Here is a 20465-nt window from a genome sequence, read left to right as displayed (position 1 = left end):
CCAATACATTATTGCACCGTATTATGTCTTTATTTGACAAATGTGTAACTATTGCAATATTATATGATAGCTAGTTGCTGCTGTCTAGTGGACAAAAAGTATCGTTTTAATTGGACGGCATTTTTTTTAAACTACTGCATTCATGAAGTGCTACAAAAAACCAATGAATAATTTCAGTTGAGAAGCTGACATTGTAAATCAGGAATAGTCCTCAACTGAGCTACTTGGGTTTCAAAATGGGGTTATTGTATCAAAGTAGAGTTTTGAACCAGTGAGGGTTTCAAATTTAGGTTTCAAACAAAGGTTGGGGTTTCTAAGTCGTCTTGGTGTTTAAAATGCTTTTGTTTCATTCCATGCTGCCATTGTTGATGTATTTTTTCCTTCTTTTCTTGAGGGCTTGGAAACATTCAGGAAGAAAACGGTCAGCGATCGACTCCCAAATAGATTTTTACTATGCAGCTGAAATATTCCATTTCACAACACACAATAAGAGTAGTCGGTCGGTTTTCATCGAGCACCGCACAAGCACAACTGATGGCGCTCATCCCTTCCAATCCCAATTTGCCACATGATAGACGAGGCTTTGCGGCCTGCCCAAAGTTTGCCCTTCTTTGCGTCGTTTCACGCGTTGTGTTTGCCAAGCTCTCGGGCCTCCTTGACCAGCTCCATCAGGCTGGCCAACATAGCCACATCGGCAGGCTCCACACCCATCTGCTCGATCTGAGGTGGCGCAAGGAGCACACAACAGCAATAGGACAATCGTTTGCATTGGACGTTCTTCAGTGTGATAGGGAGAAGAGAAGACGAGGGAGAGAAAGGAATCTGCATCCCGGCCACTCACCTGTTCCCGCAAGTACTCCACATCCAGAGCCAGCTGAAGTCGGATCTTGGTGTCGTCTGACGGGCCGCCGTTGGTTCCGGCCGCGCTAGCACTGGTAGCGGCGGCAGCGCCTTTCCTGGCTTGCTTCAGTCGCTTCAGACTCTCCTCCATCTTTCTCACAGAGCTCAGAACCTCAGAAATGGTCTCGTAGTACCTAGCACACACACGCACGCGTCCATGTCCTCAAATCATCACCATCGTCTTGAATGACCCCAAATGACTTTACTTTATTTGAACACTATGTATTTAGTTTGAAATGCATTTTACTTTGAAATGTATTAAACACACTTTCAAAGTTTGCCTCATTTTTAAATGTATTTGTTTATTATTAAAAGGTTTTACAATCTAATTTGTTACCTAATAATGTTCTTTGTATAAATTTTGAAAACTTTTATATTTTCATATATGAATTTATTTTCACACATTTTTTAAGTACTAACTATATTTTGAAATGCATGTATGTAATTAATTCCAATAAAAAAAAAACCCACCCAAAACAAAAAAACATAATGGACATTATTTGATTGTATTTTTCCTCCACAACCAAAACTTGATTCTGCGTGCGCTCACCTCTGCGTGCATTCAGAAAGCGTGACTGTCAGCCACCGGCGCGCCGTGGCTGCGTCCACCAGGCCCGTTGAGTCGCTCAGCAGCTGATGTAACGGCTGCAAGGCGTTGTCCATGTACGCAGACGCTCGCACGGGCGCCTCCTATCGGCAAAAGACAGAAGAAAAAGAAGCGTTAGGCTGCGACGGCGGTGACAATTTGGGTGCTCCGGCGACCGACCTTGTTAGTCCTGCGGTAGAGTCGGGGCACCTCGGACGCGCTCTTGAGGAAGCGGCAGCTACGCTCACTCAGGTGTTGGGTCATGCGGGTGCTGAGTGCCGGGATGCTGCTGGACAGGCACGCATTAGAGTCTGCTAATGCCTCTGGGGGAAAACACAATACTGCCGTTTTCAAATCGCTCACCGATTGACACGTTCCGCTACCGACAGAAAAGTAAAAGGAGACAGTGACATTAAAATTATTGCCACTTACCTTCCACAATGACAAAGTTTGTGAAGCCGATGGCTTCTAATCGCCGTCTGACCATTTCTGAGACTTCTGGTAACTAAAAGACAAGAAGAGAGCAATTTAAACCCTTCAGATTTACACTTGCCGAGGCTGAAAAACTCCACTTTCCAATCTGACTAAATTAAACTAGGGTTACGGATTCAAAGTAGGGATTGAAACTAGAGTTAGGGTTTCAAACTAAGGATAGCGTTTCAAACTATGGATAGGGTTTCAAAGTGGGATTAGGGTGAAGTAGTAAATATGATCATTGCGCTTACTTGCTCTTGTAATTTTTGGACGTCAGCTGCAATGCGGACCAGCTGTTTGGTGGACAGCGAGGCGGAACTGCCGCTCTCGCTGCCTGTCTCCTCCACGGACGTCCTGCTGGAGGTGGACGACGCCGAGCTGGGGAGGGGCCTGCTGGGCTCTTTGCTCCCCTCGGGCGGAGCGGTCTTGGTCAGCACCTGTCCGCCGAGTCAATCCGTCAACAAGTCCTGAAATGACCATCGGTGGTTTATCCCCCGAAAGCTGACCTCGTTCAGGAAGGTGCCATATCGTGAGTAAAGCTGCAGCGTCAGCTTCCAGAAGCGATGAGCCAGCGGCGGCAGGTAGACTTTGTCGGCCCAGCAGCGCACCAGGCAAGACCACAGCGACGCCGACGCCTGAAGGTGGTACGTGCTGCCAGCTGGAGGGAAGCCGAGATGGTTACAAAGGTTATTTATGGACTTCATTAATTCAATGGACGTTGTGACAAAATTGCCCCCCCCCCCCCCACCAAAAGAAAGTTGGAATCCAAACACACACCTGGCGCCACCTCTAACCCATCACCAATGGCGTTCTCCAGGCTTCCCGCTATTTCTCGGTACCTAGAAAAGCATTCCGATGTTTCAAAGAAGTGAGTGACTGTCACACAGCATAGCACACATGCATCCTAGTAAAAATATGAATGCCATCCGATAATTGGATTTCTGCTCAGTTGTTTGCAATCTTGACATTAAAATTACAAAACAGAAAGTATTATTCATAAACATTACCTTAGAATAACAACATCTTCACTTATTTAAACATTAAAAAATACAAGCGAGATAATTAGAAAAACTTGATTTTGAAATTTTAATAAATTTGCCGAGCTTATTTGACTGTGATAGGGAACAAATTTGAATCCTCGGCGAGATGGTTAAGTGCCGACCGACTTTGTTCCAACATCAAAAGCGCACACAACAAGCTTTAACCTCAGCTGGAAGTAGACGGGCAGGTTCCATTTATTGTGGAAGGCAATGTAGGTCGGGTGCGCTCGCAGTCGCCTCACGCTGGCCTGCGAACTGCACTGGCGCTCGAACCGACGGACGAACTCCGCGCTGGCGCTGTAACGCTACAAATGAAGAGCGGTCAGGTGATAAGGGGGGAGCAGGTGGGTGTCAAGTGGCGTCCTTTGTTGTCCGCCGTACCTGGTAGAAAATGTCGGGGTTTCCAGGGTTGAAGAGGTAAGATAGCCTCTCCTCAATGCCTTTTACCATCTCGGGCCACACTGAGTTGACTGGGAAGTCGTAGCCGGGAACGATGTCAGCTTTGTCGCTGGCCGGAGAAGGAACATCCATGTAGAGCGGACACAACAATTTTCTTACTCAGGCAGATTTTTTTTTTTATCAGGTCCGACTCCAAATACTTTGCCTTGAAGGACACTTAGAATAGTTTGGCTTATGCGTGTTTAGCTTAAAGGCAATGATTGGTTATTTTCCCAATTATGAGTCAAGGACTTGTTTATTTTTGTTTACTAACCTGGATATGGCTCTCCCAGTCACCTCTCTCAGGATTCTGCAGTGATGAGGAACAAACTCCAGCAGCCTTGAGAACATCGCCTGAAGACCGTCGGGACTGGACTTGACCACCTCCTCCACAATCACCTACCGGCAGGACGAGGAAAGAAAGACTTCTCACAAAGACACTTTGAGTAGAGTGTGCCCTCGACACCCAGGTTTTGGCACCTTTACCTGATCCATGAAGGGTTTGACCAGCACTTGTCCTACCAGTGCCTCAGCGTCTCGCGTCTTGTCGATGGTGGCGTACGTCCTGAGGCAGTGGCGCACCATGTCCATGTTGGACGTCTGCAGACCCTCGATGAGAAGACCCTCCAGGGACTGCTGCAACATGGAGGTGATGCCCGCGATGCGCTGGAGGGGCCCACGCAAACCATTACGGAGGATGCCGGCGACCGGGTTGCTTGAGGACGAGCTGGATGAAAACTCACCGGTCTGACTTTGTCCAGCAGAGGCATGCCTTTGCTCTGCACGGCGTGGAACTGGAGCTGGTTGAACTCGGTGGCGATCCTCTCCAAGATCTGACCTGCTAACAAGGGGCTGGACACGGACAGAATAAAATGACATATGACCCTGATGAGGACAAGTGCTAGCAAAAAATATGTGACACCTGTTGCTTTCCAGTGAGTTGGACTCTTTGGGGTTCTGCGAGTTGAGGATTTTTTCAATCTTCTCCACTGAGCGCACCACTTGAATCAACCTCAGGACACAAACCTAACAGATGCAATGGAATTAAAAGACACACAAACAAGAACTGTGTCGTTCCATGAAAATAACATTGGAAGGCCCCAACCTTCTTCTTCTGCAGGTCTTCCTGTTTGGACAGCTGCGCGTCTATAGCTTGTATCACCTCGCTGACGCACGACCGAAGGCTCTGCACACATAGGATTCATCAGCGCTCATTCCAACAGGAGTATATTAAATACGTATTAAACTAAAACACAGACCATGACCTCCTCTCGTAGCTGTCCGAGTGGCACAGAGAGCTGATTGAGGGCTTTGTCCATCCCCACCTGAAACGAGATGACACGTTTGAGGCCGTAACCCTACCTGGAAACGGCTCTCCGGGAGGCGTAACCCGTAAACAAATCAAATAGCACAAAGGCAAAATAAGCGCTCACCAGATTGGTGGAGAGGTTGACAAAGTCAGCATAATCCTTGTTGATAAGCTCTACCATGGCTGTTTTGAGCAGCTTGTAGTAGAGCTCCAAGTCCACCCTCATCTCCTCAAGCTGCACCTGCTTCCGACATTCGGCCACGAAGTGGTCCACGTCAAAATCATCCTAGAGACACATTAACAACTGTAAATCCTCAGGGAATGGTGCAGTTACTACAGAAAGAAGCCATTACATCCTTTTTGCATCGGCTAGCTTAAACGAGCGATCGATTACGTTCGTAAAGACGAACCTTACCTTCATAAAAACATCCTTGTCAAAGCACAAAGATTCGGGGCCCTTTGGTAAATTCATAATGAAATAAACAAAGCTGAAACAACATAAAAAACAAGAAAAAGATGACAACTGCTAGTGTTTGCAGTTACTTCCGCAAACATGGCACATGACCAACGAAGAACTCTTGATGACCACAGCGCCGTTAAGAGGGCGGCGGTATTAACTGCAGCGTGTTACTGCATTGGCATCGTAAAACTAAAAGGGAATACGTCTGGATTACAAAGTAGAATTTGGATATAAAAAATCATCAATAAAAAAGGCCGCAAATTTTCCACAATGAATGCGTGATCGTAAATCTCCTACTTCAGCCTCTTTTGTACGTGGTGTTATACGAGGGAATAAATCCTAAAGGGCTGCAACATTGTCGGAAACTGCGGCAAGAAAAGCCATTCCAACTCCCGAGGGGATACTGGGTTGCAAATGACGCGTTCAGGGAACACTACGTAGTAGGAGAACTCACGTTTTGGGAGGGGAGAAGTTAGTTCAATAGAATTCATTGACTTCATTGAGAGGTAGAAAGCAGAGGGAAGAATCCCTTGTCAGCTCCTTCACTTCCCGGACGTTGAAGGGATGCTACCAAGCATCACCTTTCAGACTTTAAACACTGCGTCAATACTTCTCTTGAAACTTTCCTCTGACTGGGCTGTGATACATGATTCGGGTAGGCGGTTCCAGCTATTAACTACACGGGTAGAGAGAGTGGCGTCACCATGGATGCGTAACCTCCTCGGTTTGTATAGCTTCAAACTGTGACCACGTGTCGATGTATCATTATTTAAGATGAAATACTCCCTCAGGTCTTCACCAAGTTCGCCTCGGAGAATGCGCCGGGTATATATCAGATCTCCTCGGTGACGACGGTAGGCCAGAGAGAAGAGATTCAGCTGTTCCAGTCGATCTTCGTAGGAAAGCTGGTGAAGTTTTGCAACTGTTTTCGTACCGCGACGTTGAACTCGCTCCAGCATATCGGATTCGTACTTGGTCAATGGGAATACTGCAGGCAGTCCGTACTCAAGAATGGGACGCACGTGAGAGATAAACAGGGGTCTGAAAATCGCAGGAGTCATACGGGCAAAAGACCGTCTGATGGATCCAAACATCCTGGTGGCAGCGGTGACCTTCTTCGTGGTGTCAAGACTAGTCTTTAGGTCTGACGACACTATGACACCAAGGTCCTTCTCACTTGTGGTGTTTTTAAGGAGATATCCTCCAATATGGTACGCCCCGAGTGGATTCTGAGTTCCCATGGAGAGCACTGAACATTTGGCATGGTTTATTGGAAGCAGCCATTTTTCCGTCCAACTTTGGAGCCTATCTAACACGTCTTGGAAACGGTCAGCATCCTCGACGCTAGTAACTTCAGCCCAAAGTTTTAAATCATCCGCGTACAGTAAACACTCAATGTTCAGTTCTTGCGGGAGATCGTTGACATAGAGCTTGAAGAGTTCGGGTCCAAGGACCGATCCTTGTGGCACTCCACTAGACATAAGCACAGGCGCTGAGTATGCGTCGTTGACTTTCACTCGCATATAACGTCCTTCCAGAAAGTCAGCAATCCAGGATAAGATCTTCCCAGTTACACCAACCCTTTGGAGTTTAAGCAGGAGACGCATGTGAGGTACTCTGTCAAAGGCTTTGCTAAAGTCCACGAAAATGACATCAAGGCATTTACCAGCGTCGACGGCAGCTACCCACTTCTCTCTGGCTACTAAGAGATTCGATACACAGGAACGTCCTTCCTGGAAACCATGCTGAGCAGCAGTTAGCACGTCAAGCTCGTTCAGGTGATTTTGTAGAGCCCGCTTTAGTAGTTTTTCCATGACCTTACAAACGATCGAGGTCAGACATATGGGTCTGTAATTTGTCGGATCATGGCGAGCTCCTCCCTTGAATATTGGTTTGACTGTGCCGATTTTCCAGTCGACAGGTAGACGTCCGGTTTCCAAGGAAAGCTGGAGTATGTGTCGGACGGGTTCTGCAATATGCTCGACAATAGTTCTGAGGAAAGCTGGGTGCATCTCATCTGGCCCAGGAGAGGAGTCCGGCCGTAACTCCAGAAGTGCTTTCATAACATTTTCTCGCTCAAATACAAGATGGTGGAAGCCTGAGTCAGGAACAGGAATATGGGAATCCAGGATCTGCGGCTCGACGGTATACACAGAGGCGTATTGTGAGCCGAGTGATTCAGCTTTTTCGGCATCCTGGAGAAGGAGATCCTCAGAACCCGGGGAACGAAGGGGAGGTATGCCGCTTCCTGCCTTGGTCCTTCTCTTCAAATAAGCGAACAGGAGCTTTGGGGAAGTCTTGGATGTCTCCGCCAGACGCAGTTCATATTCGGTTCGTTTTTTCCGCTTCATTTGTGTGCACCGATTTCGAACTATTTTGTAGCGATCATAGTCCACGGGAGATTGAGACAGTTTGAATCGATCCCATAGTTTACGACGACTTTTCAGCAAGAGTCTTAGTTCACCATCAAACCAAGGAGGACCTTTGGTGAAGGTTCGTTTCCGAGAAATTGGCACATGCTCCTCCACAAGAAGTTCAAGTTTGGAACGAAACAGGGTCCAGGCATCTTCGAGTTCGAGATGAGACGGAATACTCCAGTCTGTTTGAGCAGCAGCTTCCTGAAGAGTGGGTTGATTTGTACGCCAATAATTTCGACGAGGTCTACCAGAATCGTTAATTGATGCACAACCGCTCCAGTGAAAGGAAATTGTACAGTGATCACTTCTCCCGATTGGCAGCGAACATTGCAATTTGTCGATGTCAGTTGGGGACGCTGTTAAAACAAGATCCAGGATGTTTGAGGTTTGACCAGGAAACATACGGGTTGGAGACATGACATGCTGGGTCAAATTGCAGTCGAGGATTGTATCAAGCAGTTGGGCATCGAAAGTTCCTTGATCTAGGTTACAGTGGAGGCTGTCCCATTCAATAGCGGGCGCATTAAAGTCACCGACAATCAGACAGTCTCTGCCTCTCCCGTGACATCGAAGTTGATCTAGTAGCTCAAGCTCAGTTCCTTGAGCAGACGGGCTTCTATAGATGACGCCAACTGTAACTGATTTGCGCCCATTGTTGACGCGGCACCATAGGGTTTCAATTCCGTTGTCAGCATCGCAGTTGGTTACTATCGAGTGGACACGAAGTTCCGCTTTCCAGTAAAGGATGACACCGCCACCAGTTCGGTGTTCGGGACGATCGGACCGGGTTAGGAGGTAACCTGGAAGCTGGATCTCAGAATCAGCGATCTCTGGGGTTAACCACGTTTCCGTGAAAGCAAGCAGGTCAGGATGTTGTTCCTCTACAAGGAATTCAATGTCATCTAGTTTGTTACGAATGCTTCTAACGTTGGCCGTGATCACCCTTAATCCCAGAGGCGATGTTAATGCTTCGGGATAAAGGTAATCGGTCTCCAGGTCTCTCTGGTCCTCTTCTGAACAACGCGAAAATCCACAATGCGTAGATCAGTTTCACCGGCTGCACGGCGAGTACGAAGTTCAGTGACTGCATCTTTCATTTTGATTCGATCCTCCGGCGATAGGTCACGCAGCACATAGAACTTTTCACCTTTCAGGCGAAAGGTTCTTTTGAGAACGCGGTGGCATTCCGCTTCGTTGTTAAGTACGAGTTTCAGCGGGCGCGTTTTTGAGCAGTCCTCCGATTTGCGTCCAAGCCTGTAAGCTGAGATAACGTGTATCCCTTCTTCACCTTCGTCAAACATGAGTGACACCATACGTTGGAGAAATGTTTGATCGTCAACAATTCTCTCGGCCGAAGATTCTTTCAAAGATTCCGGGGCATTCACAATTATCAAACATCTTTCACGAGGTGGAATAGACGGGTTGGCTCTGCAGTTTTCGGCTGCCTGATGCTTGGAGTTTTCAGTCACCTGTTTTTGTAGCGCTGAGAGTTTGTCTAAGACAGTTTGCATCTGAGAGCTGACATTCGGAGCTTTTGGTTTGTGTTTCTTGTTCCGTACAGGAATAAAATCATCTTCTTCTTCTTCTTCTTCTTCTTCTTCTTCTTTGGGCGCGTCGGGATCTGGGCTTGCAGCAACAGCGGCGTAGGTTGCCTTTGGAGCAGGCTGTTTTAGGACTGTGGGTGCTGTCAGGGTGGAGATATCCGGCTCTGAGTTACACTTTGTCAATGGCGTTGTCGTAGAGCAGGATGAGGTAGGAAAGGTGACCCGAACCGGGGAGCAGTCTGCAGAGCGCAAAACTTGAGTTACGGGAGCGTTTTGGGGAGTGAGTGGTGGAAGTCCTGACTTTACGCGCATATCGCTAAATACACACTGACAGTGGTCACAGAGGAAGTTCACAGCCGAGGAGGTTACCATCCGTAGGCATTCATATTCCGCCTTCTCAATACCGCAACAGGCGATGTGAATCCATCCGTCGCACAGACTGCACTGGACGGCCTTCGACTTTGTGGTTACTCCACGAGCACATTTAGCACATTTGGTCTTCATGATTATCTTCGGCGTCGTCGAACTTCGGTTGCAAGTAGAAAATAAAAATATTTCCTCTCGGTCCACAACGAACAACACCTGACAAAAGGAGCCCTTTGAATGCAGAAAAGCTTGACGACGAAACAAATACATGACACATAATTCAAAATGTAGTCGTTACATTTTCACGCTATGTAGTTGTGTCAACTTAAAACACGCAATACACGTTTCAAATGGTACGAGACTCGAAATACGAAACGGGTGATTGTCGTACATTTTGCTTCATGTCTGTTACTTTAGTTTGTGCATTAAATTTCATCGGGGGTTGTTTGTAGAGAAGTTGAGTCCAAGTCTCGAGTAGTTTTTCACATTACAGTGATCCCTCGCTACTTCGCGTTTCGTTTATCGCGGCTTCACTACATCACAGATTTTTTTCCAAATTAAAAAAAAACCCATTTAAAGTCAAAATAAAACTTCTACATTGAGGAAACATGTGTTTTTGCGTGTTAGTGCGATCGCGAATTAGCATCTTTCCGCGAAACTCGATTGCCTGCCCAGTACTTCTTGTTGGTGACCGTATTTCGCGGATTTCACTTATCGCGGGTGGTTTTTTGGAACCAATTATCCGCGATGAACGAGGTTTTTTTTTATCCCTGTTGAGATGATCGCACCATTAGTTTGTGTCCAGCAGGAGGCGTAAACGTTCCATAATCCTTAGGCGGACCAGGCCCGGATCCCATAGACAGGTGCTCACAATCCATTACCGAAGCCTGTGCTTTCCTGTGAGATCGTGACGACTTCCGCGTAAGAGGGCGAGAGGGAGGAGGGAGGGAGGGAGGAAGCGGCTGATCCGAGCATCAGCAGCAAGACAAGCGCCACCGTCGCCGCAGAGGGCGAGAGATGGCGGAGTGCGGCCGGAAGGCGCTGTCCCTCCTGGAGGCGGCCCGCTCCCGCTACGAGAGCCTGCAGATATCTGACGACGTGTTCGGCGAGTCCGGGGACGACAGCAGCGACAACCCGTTCTACAGCACCTCGGGAGACTCGGACTCGGACAACTACATCGCTGAGGCGGGCGAGGAGGAACAGCAGCAGCAGCACCACCACCATTATCATCATCATCATCCCCACCACTACCACCACCACCACCATCACCAGAGACGGGCCGACAGAGAGAATTCACACGGCGGGGGAGCAGGGGCAGGCAGCCCCGGTCCGCCCGGTGCTCTGTCCCGGAGCCAAGCCGAGGAGCAAGGCTGGACGGAGACCCTGCAAGATGTCACCGTGCCGCCGTTTAAAGGCTCTTACGGTGAGGCGGGATGAGGAAGGTCGTCCTCACGTTTTATGACAGCACATTGATGGCAATTGTAGCTCATTTTACCTTACGTGGGTGGGTGGGGTGGGGGGGTGGGGGTGACACAGCATCATAATTGCTGTCAGTGGTCACAATATGAAGAAAGACGGCACTGCATTAAAATGGCCTGGCAGTTTAGCAATATAATTTTGTTATTGAGTCACTGATGATTGAAAAAAGGGACATGTGGCTGTTTTTAATATTTGGACATGGAACTACTGCACATTGATCATTTAATGCATACGTGACAGGGCATTTTTAATAGGTGTGCCCCATTCTAATCAAAAAAGGATACGCCATCATTTAATTAGTGGTAGTGCAGTGTCAGGGGATCAGTCGGGGAGTGAAGTTCTGCACTGAAGCAGGTCCAATTGTTGTAAAAGACGACTTGTGGACACATTACGCCGTTGCTGGCAGTGTGGAGAAACGTAGATCTTCTTTAGACGCACTGAAGGGCGAGTCGGTTTTGGTGTGCAGAGCATTCCTTCATTCCTGCCCAGGTTGTAAATTGACTTGGGCCACGCTGTCATTCTGCGCGGCAGCAGTACTTGAAATTTCTACAAATGGTGTCTTTTTTTTTCTCTACAAATTCAAAAAACAAATCTTCTAATTTTGTCCATTTTATGACAGTAGCTGTTGTTAGGCAAACGTCGGAATAGTACAGACCGCAGTGGCGGCGCTAGGGGGCGGGGGCACCACAGCACTACTACAAATTTATTGTCTGCAGTTGACTCCAAGTCACCTGGAATGGGAATGGCTGGCTCAATATTCAAAGTTTTCCCGGATGCTTTACATCCTGCACTTGTGTTTGCGCAGCATGGTTCTGAATTTGCACAACCGCCGTGGGTGCGGCCAACATCATCATCCATCCTCCCGAAACTTGAAATGCACAAGGTGTGTGCTTACTGATCCTCAAATGGCCATTTCTCCCACCAGGAGAAGTCGGCTTCCTGCTTTTTTGTCAGCTGACTGACATTGATGTGACAGCCCGCCGCCACAGGGGGCTGCGCGCCGTGTACATAAATCATCAGCGGCCGTCAAAAAGCCAGAAATCATGTTGGCCTGGCTTTAAAATTCCATCTGGTTCCCGCTTCGGCTTGGAAACAGCAGTTTGAAAGCATTCCAGATTTTTGACTACGTGTGTTTTTTTTTTTTTTTAAGATTGACTCCAGGTCAAGTTTTTCTTATCTTCATTTCGGGGTCGTGCGAGGGTGATGGAGGAGGGCCAAGATTATAAAATGATGTAACCGCTTATCGTGATGTTGGAGGGGATTTAAAACACTGATTTGCTCTTAAGAGATCAGGGATGGGCTGGGCTTGCCGTGTTTTGACTGTCGTCTGTGTGTTATGCAACGTTTAAATTTATGTTGCTGTTTTAAAGATTGTGGGAAATTAGAAAATGAGCACACTGATGGAACTATTTTGTTTAAGTTGATCCAGAGCCAGATGGTCCAATTGCTCCATCCATCCATAGGGAACAAAATGCATATTTGCTGGGATAATTTCATTATCTTCCCCCGCTCCTGCTGCTTTTGATTCACTCCTGCCTGCTGGGAGGAAGAAAAGTCGGCGGTGAGTAAGTGAGTCACATCCCGAGCAACGATTCCTTTTGGCCCAATCCTCCTTCTTGCAGCTTGCAAGTCTAATGGAATTCAAATGTGGAAGAAGCATCGGGGCTGAGTGGGCGATGGCCGCTCACCGGCCCACGTCTTATTGTGTACCCGTCGCGCTGCTTCTTCGCATGTGTTAAAAGGGACTCAGCAAACTCGCTCTAATTTGTTAGCCACTGAAAGCGAGATAATGGAGTGTTGCGCCTCTCCAATGTTGTGCAACTCATTCCAGGTCCCGCTCAGAAGATGCCGGCAACGGCGAGCGCTCTGGACTTCTTCCAACTCTTCGTCCCAGACAACTGCATCCAAAACATGGTGACGCAGACCAACATGTACGCCAAAAAGTTCCAAGAGCGCTTCGGCTCCGACGAGGGCTGGCGTCCCGTCACGGCCCAGGAGATGAAGGCCTTCCTGGGCTTCGTCACGTCCACCAGCGTGCACCACTGCGAGTCGGTGCTGAGCATCTGGAGCTCGGGCTTCTTCAGCAACCGCAGCATCGCGCTCAAGATGAGCCAGGCGCGCTTCGAAAAGATCCTCAAGTACTTCCACATCGTGGCATTCAGGCCGTCGCAGGGGAGCAACCAGGGCCTGTACAAGATTCAGCCCTTCTTAGACTCGCTGCAGCAGGCTTTCAGCTGCACCTTCAAGCCTTCGCAGACCCAGGTGGGTCCACACCAGCAATATCCATTCCAGTCACCATTAGATTTCTTTAAATAGAAAAAAGAAAAGAACTTTCCCACATCACTCATTCCTACACGAGAGCTGAGAAAATCAAATTGCACTTTGCACTTCACGTTCGGCGAGATAACAAAAAAAGTACTCTTGATTGAGGTCGAGCCAAGTGAGTCCCCCGCAAGGAATGACAATCTGAGGGCAGTCTGTGTGTGTGTGTGTGTGTCACGCGAAGAATTGTGTATCTAGGCCAGCATACTTTATCTGTAAGACGTCAATGCCAGCGGGTGTCACGGCTGTCCAAAATCCATTTCACTCAATGTGACCCAAAAAGCTCGAGTTTAAAGTTTTGCCTTGATGATTAAATATTGCTTGCTGATTTGATTGACGCTGCCAGTATAGCGAGTTGTTTCGAAAGTTATGTTGGATCTAATTAGCTTAAGAAGCTGTTCCTAATCTAGTGGCTGGCGAATGTCATCAGCTCAGTATTTGACAGGGAAATGTTAACTGAGGAGGAGGAGGAGGAAAAGCCATAAAAGCCAAAGCAAGGACAAACCACATGCACATGAAACATCATTCTTTCTAAAGTGTTAGCATGTTTAGCATTTTTAGCATTACCTGCTAAAAAGCTGTTGGGACGTCCAATGGTCAGCAAACCAGAAACGGCATTTTTGTCACGACCCAACGAAGCGGCTGACCTGACTGGTTGCCATGGAAACAGTCGCACCACTGTCAGGACAAACATGCAGGGCAAGGAGGAATTATGTAACGTTCCATGTTTAGACTTGGAAAGCCATCTTTTGGATGCAGCAGTTTAAGCGAGGAGAAATCCTCCATTGCGAGCACTTTGGGAAAAAAACAAGCAGGCGAATGGTTCCCAACGGATTACTTGGAAATTATACAACACAAGAAAATTGAGCAACCGTCCAAATGAATAATGACAGTGTGCAGACATATTATATCCACTCATCGTATTTGCTTGCTTACTCAAGTGGGATTTTGTTTTGTTTTGCAGGTTCTTCACGAACCCTTAATAGACGAGGACCCGGTTTTCATCAGCACCTGTACTGAACGCGAGCAACGCAAGAGGAAGAAGAGGAAGTTCAGTCTCTGGGTTCGACAGTGCACCTCCACCGGTTTCATCTGTCAGGTGCGTGGATGGAGCCATCACTGTTTAAAATCTAAGTAGAAGCACTGTGCAGCTTTATTATTTTTTTTAAAATGATGCAACTAACGCCAATGTGTCCCGCCCATTCAGCAAACGGGTTACAATTATTTCTGATGATTACCACTCAACCGATGCGTCTGCTCTGACGATGAGGCGGAGAGGAGTTAGACGAGTTAATGGAGCCAATCGATCAGATTCCATTAGCCACCACACGCACGCAGGCCACTTAGCAGGATAGCCACAGGCGGGCTACATGTTGGCTAATCATCCTAATGCAGCGCGTGTCATCAACAAGATGGACGTCCCTCCTCTTTTGTGTGCGCAGATCTCAGTTCATCTGAAAGAGGGCCAAGGTTCGGACGGGCTGGCCGCCCTCAAGAACAAACTTCAGCTGCACAGTCTGGTGGCCAAGCAGCTGTGCCAGAACATCTCTGGCAAGAACACCATCGTCTTCACGGGGCCGTCCATCACCAGCCTCGGACTCTTCACCGAGTTCAGCAAGCAAGGTCCGTCCGATCGCACGACGGCATTCCATGCACGGCGTCATGGTGCTTGTGTTCCTGCGCAGACATTTACTGCTGCGGCCTGCTGAGCACACGCAAGAGCGACTGCACGGGCCTGCCGCAGAGCATGCTGGTGTGCGGCTCCACGCCGGCGCAGCGCGGACACTGGCGGGTGATGATGCAAGGCAGCATGTCGCTCATCAGCTGGTACAACAAGGGCCACTTCAGGTTCCTCACCAACGCCTATTCGCCCACCAAGCAAGGTAGGCGACTTGGATCCATTTTTGAGATGGATCCGGTCACGATATAAACAATCTCAACAAGACGGCGTGTTTGCGTCAGGTTTGATCATCAAGCGAAAAAGTGGCGAGGTGGCGTGTCCCCTGGCGGTGGAGGCCTTCGCCGCGCATCTCAGCTATATCTGCAAATACGATGACAAGTTCAGCAAGTATGTGTGCCTGAGTGCCAAACATTTTGACACGTCCCTAATGAAGCGTCCAGCGAGCGCGTATCACATGTGCCCGTGTGTGTCGCCAGGTATTTTATCTTCCATAAGCCCAACAAGACATGGCAGCAGGTGTTCTGGCTGAGCATCAGCATCGCCATCAACAACGCCTACGTCCTCTACAAGATGTCCGACGCCTACGCTGCCAAGCGCTACAGCCGAGTGCAGTTTGGAGAGAAACTGGTCAAGGAGCTGCTGGACGTGGACGATGACTCGCCCACGCTGTGAGAAGGCCGCCGCCGGGGGGCGCCCTTCACCTGACACCCACCATTACATTCACATTGACACCCCCCCCCACCACCACCACAATACTCAAGCAGTGGCAACTCTTCCTGTGTCCATTTGGGTCGTACCGTAAATAATACGGAACATCACGTCACGGGATAGGGAGAGTCGCTAAGTGTGAAGATAACGTGAGATCACGTGATTGTTCCAAGATAGTACTTTCTCATTTCTGACTCTGAAATGCCGGAGAAAACGTGTAACGTGTTATTCAAAACCAACAATGGCAACAATGTCCCCCTATTGCAGCATTCAACAATTTGACTCAAAATGAAGATGATGTTGCTAGGCAACAAACACTATTTTGGCCAGTGGACAGGGAATTAAATAATCATTTAAAAAAAAAGATGCGTTATGCATTTTTGGGGGTCATAATTTAAAACAATTTCCAGAGTAACAAATTTTGTTATCACACTTCCAGGACGAAGAATTCAAATCTGGACATCTGTCAAAAATCATTCCAGCTCTCGTTACTTGTTAGCTTTTACATAACGGCTAGGGCATTGAATACTTGGGGAGATGTTGTTGCTTGAAAGTGGCTCAGGATCTTCACCCAGCATAGACCATCATGTCATGGGCTGGAGGAAGCGCAGAAGGGGATACTTGAACACGTTCACAAATTTAGTGGTTGTTTAAATTCACACAAGGTGGGTAGGAAGACCCGATTGTTCATATAAAATGAAAGAAATGATATTTCTCACAATATGTCCCCCTTTAAATACTAAAATGAGTTGTTACCTGAAAGTGAACCAATGAAGTGGATGTTCCGGATGACAAAGCTTATGTACATATCAATGTATGAAATGAAGCCAATCAATTTGCTGTAATCAAGTCGGCACCGTACTTTGTGTGTTTCTATTTTGTTTACAAATCACGCAGACCCAAGATTGTCATTTTGTTGATTACTAATCCAAAGCAACGTCGTCGTCACTTTGTGTGTGTGTGTGAGAGAACTACGAAATGTCCCGCACTGACTTTTAGTAACCTTCAATATTAAACACTGGCCACGTGCACAAAGTTGCAATTAAACAAACAATAATATAACAACGTGTCTGCTGTTGCCGAAGCTTGACAGGCCTGAATTGTGTAATGCCAGAAGGCCTGTCTTTTTTGATTGGCTCTAAAGTCGTGCGATAGGAGATGATGTCCTCGTGATGTGCAACATGTGTGTGCGTTTTATCTGTGCAGTGCTTCATCTTCATGTCCACCGAGTCAGTAGAAAGAAATGTGCAATCATCAGCTCCGATGAGGATTTGAGAGCGAGCTAACCGGCACTCATAGCAAACTAACATTTGTTGGATTTTCTTATCTCATAAGCGGGTGCTAATCTGTATCAAGTAGACTCCAATGTTAGGTCAGCTTAGCAGCCACGTAGAGGAGGCAAAAAAAGAAAAAAAAAGTTTCCCCCTCATGCAACTGATGAGCCGGACACACGTACGAATGTGTGTGTGTGCGTGTGTGTGTGCATGTATTGTTGACACTGGGTTGAAACGTGTACAATAACTGGACCAAATAAATTTCAGAAATTTGTGTGATGATGAGTTGTACAAAGCCTTTGTGTCGCTGTCATTTCAACCAAATTAAAATGCATACTGTTTTTAAAAATGAATATCAAAATATTCAATCAAATAATTGAGAAACTTTTGCTAGCTTGAAGCTAACACAAATATTGACGCATTGACAAGTTTGCATATTTAAAGATTTGGATTTTACACCTGTTTGTGCCATGTCGAAATGTGTTTAGACAAAAGTGGTACATTGTTGCATCTTGTGTAATTAACGGGAGGGTGTCAGTTACTTATATTTATATATTATATATATATATATATATTTGCTATGTATATATATATTATATATGCTATTCGCCTCAGAGTTAAAAAAAAAAAATCACGTGACTCGCCAATAATAATTTCACCCAAAGTCTATCAAGTAAAATCCAGTGTTTTGCGAATCTTTACAATACACGAGTTTCGTTTTGGAATTGAATGCTTGGTTAGATAAAGTTCAATAAGTAGTTTCCCACCTACTTCTAATTTAATAGAGCCGTACATTTTAGAATCGTAATGCACTATATAAACAGCAGAGGGCAGCACATCACAACCTGCATTACAAGACGCGCTTGCACGTTTTAGGTTTTAAGCAAGAGCTTAAAAAAAGTAAATTCTTTGTCGGTTTGTTTTGTGAGAGGATTTTAATCTTAACACAACACTTATCTGCCAAGTACATCGATGCTTTTGCTTTCATTTGGCTTTGATTTAATCTTCCAGAGGTCAACTTGTGTCATCATAAAAGTGAAAGCATTACCTGCAGAGCAAGTAAAGGTTTCATGAAAGCCTCTTTGTTTCAATTTGAACACGGAGCTCATTTACCCTTTGCATGTGCGATATTAATGCCGACATAACTCCCAAATATGATCGGTAGCACGGTGGCCCAGTGGCCGAGCCCTTTCCTGTGTGGAGTTTGCACACCCACACAAACAAGAATCTGAGGCTCAAGGAAGACTCAAAATTGGGCGTAGGTGGGAAGGCTTGGATGACAAATGAGCAAACTGTGCCAGAGGTTTAACATTCGTGTTTTATCCAGCACACAACATTTAAGTAGTTCTATTGTACATGTTGGTATTTTTTAAAATTTCACAATATTTAACTGTCAAGGTCAAGAATGACGACTGTGTGAGTGTCCCAATATTTCTGTTTATGTAGCGTACATAAAAAAAAAAAAGGCAATGGGGAAGACATTAGTCATGACAGAAGTCTCTTCTTTCAAAGATTAATCCTGCCAAATCACCTTTAATGGCTGGCTGCAAAAAAATGGGGCGTTACTCTTTTCTTTTTGTTCTTTTTCGAACGATATCATAAAAGATTAGTCATGGAGTTGAATGAAAAGCGCGCCGGTGTTTTCATGAGACTTTCCCAACTTTACAACCGTCGTCTCCAGCATGTCTGGGGCTCTCCACCCAAAGCGACGTACGAGTACACGGTGAGGTTAGTGGGAGGCCAGCGGCGGGGAGAGCACACCTGCCCATTGGAGAGAGCTCACCATATTTGTTTGATGCCAATGCTCTGCGACGGGCTCATGATTAGCATCAATGTGGCGGTAAGCTAAAGATGATTTGAACACAAAAGGTGCAGCAACACATGGAGACAGACAATATTACAACTCATGGGCCATTTAAATCTGTATTTATGGCCATACTATATCCATCCAGCGACATTTTTCTGCTTATCCGGGGTCGGGTTGTGGGGGCAGCAGCTTTAAGAGGGACTCCCAAACTTCCCTCTCCCCAGCACTTCATCCAACTCATCCTAGGGGATCCCAAGGCGTTCCCAGCCCCAGCGCTTCCTGGGTCGTCCACGGGGTCTCCTACCTGTGGGACATGCCCGGAATACCTCCCCAGGGCGGCGTCCAGGAGGCATCCTGATGAGATGCCCGAGCCACCTCATCTGGCTCCTCTCAACGCGGAGGAGCAGCGGCTCTACTCCGAGTCTCTTCCGGATGACCGAGCTTCTCACCCTATCTCTAAGGGAGAGCCCGGACACCCTGCGGAGGAAACTCATTTCGGCCGCTTGTATCCGGGATCTCGTTCTTTTGGTCACGACCCATAGCTCTTGACTATAGGTGAGGGTAGAAGCGGTAAATTGAGAGCTTTGCCTTTTGGCTCAGCTCTCTCTTCACCACGACGGACCGGTACAGAGTCCGCATTACTGCCGACGCTGCACCGATCCGCCTGTCAATCTCACGCTCCATCCTGCCCTCACTCAGGAACAAGACCCCAAGATACTTGAACTCCTCCACTTGGGGCATGATCTCATCCCTGATCTGGAGAGGGCATTCCACCCTTTTCCGACCGAGGACCATGGACTCGGATTTAGAGGTGCTGACCCTCATCCCGACCGCTTCACACTCGGCTGCGAACCGCACCAGTGAGAGCTCACGGCTTGAAGAAGCCAACAGCACCACGTCGTCTGCAAAAAGCAGAGTCGCAATGCTGAGGTCCCCAAATCCGACACACCTGCGCCCAGAAATTCTGTCCATAAAAGTTATGAACAGAATCGGTGACAAAGGGCAGCCTTTGGCGGAGTCCAACCCTCACTGGGAATGAATCCGACTTACTGCCGGAAATGCGGACCAAACTCTGGCATCGATGATACAGGGACCAAACTGCCCTTATCAGTTGGTTAGGTTTTATTGTTGCTAAATAAACATGTTTTAATTTTTTTGGTCAAGGGGGTACAAAAATACAAACAAGAAACGTGTGTGTGTGGTTTTTCCAGCAAAAGAAAGCAACCTATTGTTGATGTTGTTCAATGAGTAACCCCAAAGGACTCCTGCGTGTTTACCCTCCCTCTTGCGACAAGGCCGCACGTGGCCGCCGCGCGATTGTTTTCAAAATGCCGGACGCCACTTTTGACATGAAATATGACTTTTGATAAGATTTATTTTTTTTTACTACCAAGATAAGGCTCGCTCGGACCTTTGACACCGACAAGAATGCTCGTTAGGCCTCGCTATTACCCGGAGGGGGGCTTGAAACTGTGGGCCGCACGTTTCAAGCCAGGTGATGCAGAGACTGTACAAGTTCTTTGGATTCGAATCCATTCCAGTTGACTTTTACAATCGAAATACAGCCAATAAAAGTCCAAATACAAATATTTTTTTGTACAATTTGGCAGAGCTGTGCGTGTTGCGTGCGTGCACGTATGGCCTGCAGATGGAGCGTCTT

The 20465-nt window shown here is 47.2% G+C and overlaps 2 protein-coding genes across 2 annotated transcripts; one reads left to right on the top strand and one right to left on the bottom strand.

The window, feature by feature from the left end:
* Positions 1-429: 429 nt before the first annotated feature.
* On the bottom strand, positions 430-5330 carry cog2 (component of oligomeric golgi complex 2). Its single transcript, XM_061285872.1, has 18 exons — positions 5163-5330; positions 4872-5033; positions 4698-4763; positions 4544-4624; positions 4361-4464; positions 4182-4290; positions 3925-4104; positions 3713-3837; positions 3382-3508; positions 3166-3305; positions 2738-2799; positions 2467-2618; positions 2212-2397; positions 1919-1991; positions 1667-1809; positions 1451-1590; positions 842-1034; positions 430-720 (listed from the first exon to the last, which is right to left on the bottom strand). Exons 1-18 carry the CDS (start codon positions 5217-5219, stop codon positions 622-624), a joined length of 2199 nt encoding a protein of 732 aa, XP_061141856.1. The 5' UTR covers positions 5220-5330; the 3' UTR covers positions 430-621.
* A 5132-nt stretch (positions 5331-10462) lies between these two features.
* pgbd5 (piggyBac transposable element derived 5) lies at positions 10463-17280 on the top strand. Its single transcript, XM_061285823.1, has 7 exons — positions 10463-10957; positions 12845-13275; positions 14300-14434; positions 14778-14958; positions 15021-15218; positions 15298-15403; positions 15493-17280. Exons 1-7 carry the CDS (start codon positions 10552-10554, stop codon positions 15686-15688), a joined length of 1653 nt encoding a protein of 550 aa, XP_061141807.1. The 5' UTR covers positions 10463-10551; the 3' UTR covers positions 15689-17280.
* The last annotated feature ends 3185 nt before the right edge of the window (positions 17281-20465 follow it).

The sequence above is a fragment of the Syngnathus typhle genome, linkage group LG8, assembly GCF_033458585.1.
Source record: "Syngnathus typhle isolate RoL2023-S1 ecotype Sweden linkage group LG8, RoL_Styp_1.0, whole genome shotgun sequence".
NCBI lineage: Eukaryota > Metazoa > Chordata > Actinopteri > Syngnathiformes > Syngnathidae > Syngnathus > Syngnathus typhle.
The sequence above is the reverse complement of the archived record's forward strand: the minus strand, read 5'-3'. Positions and strand labels throughout refer to the sequence as shown.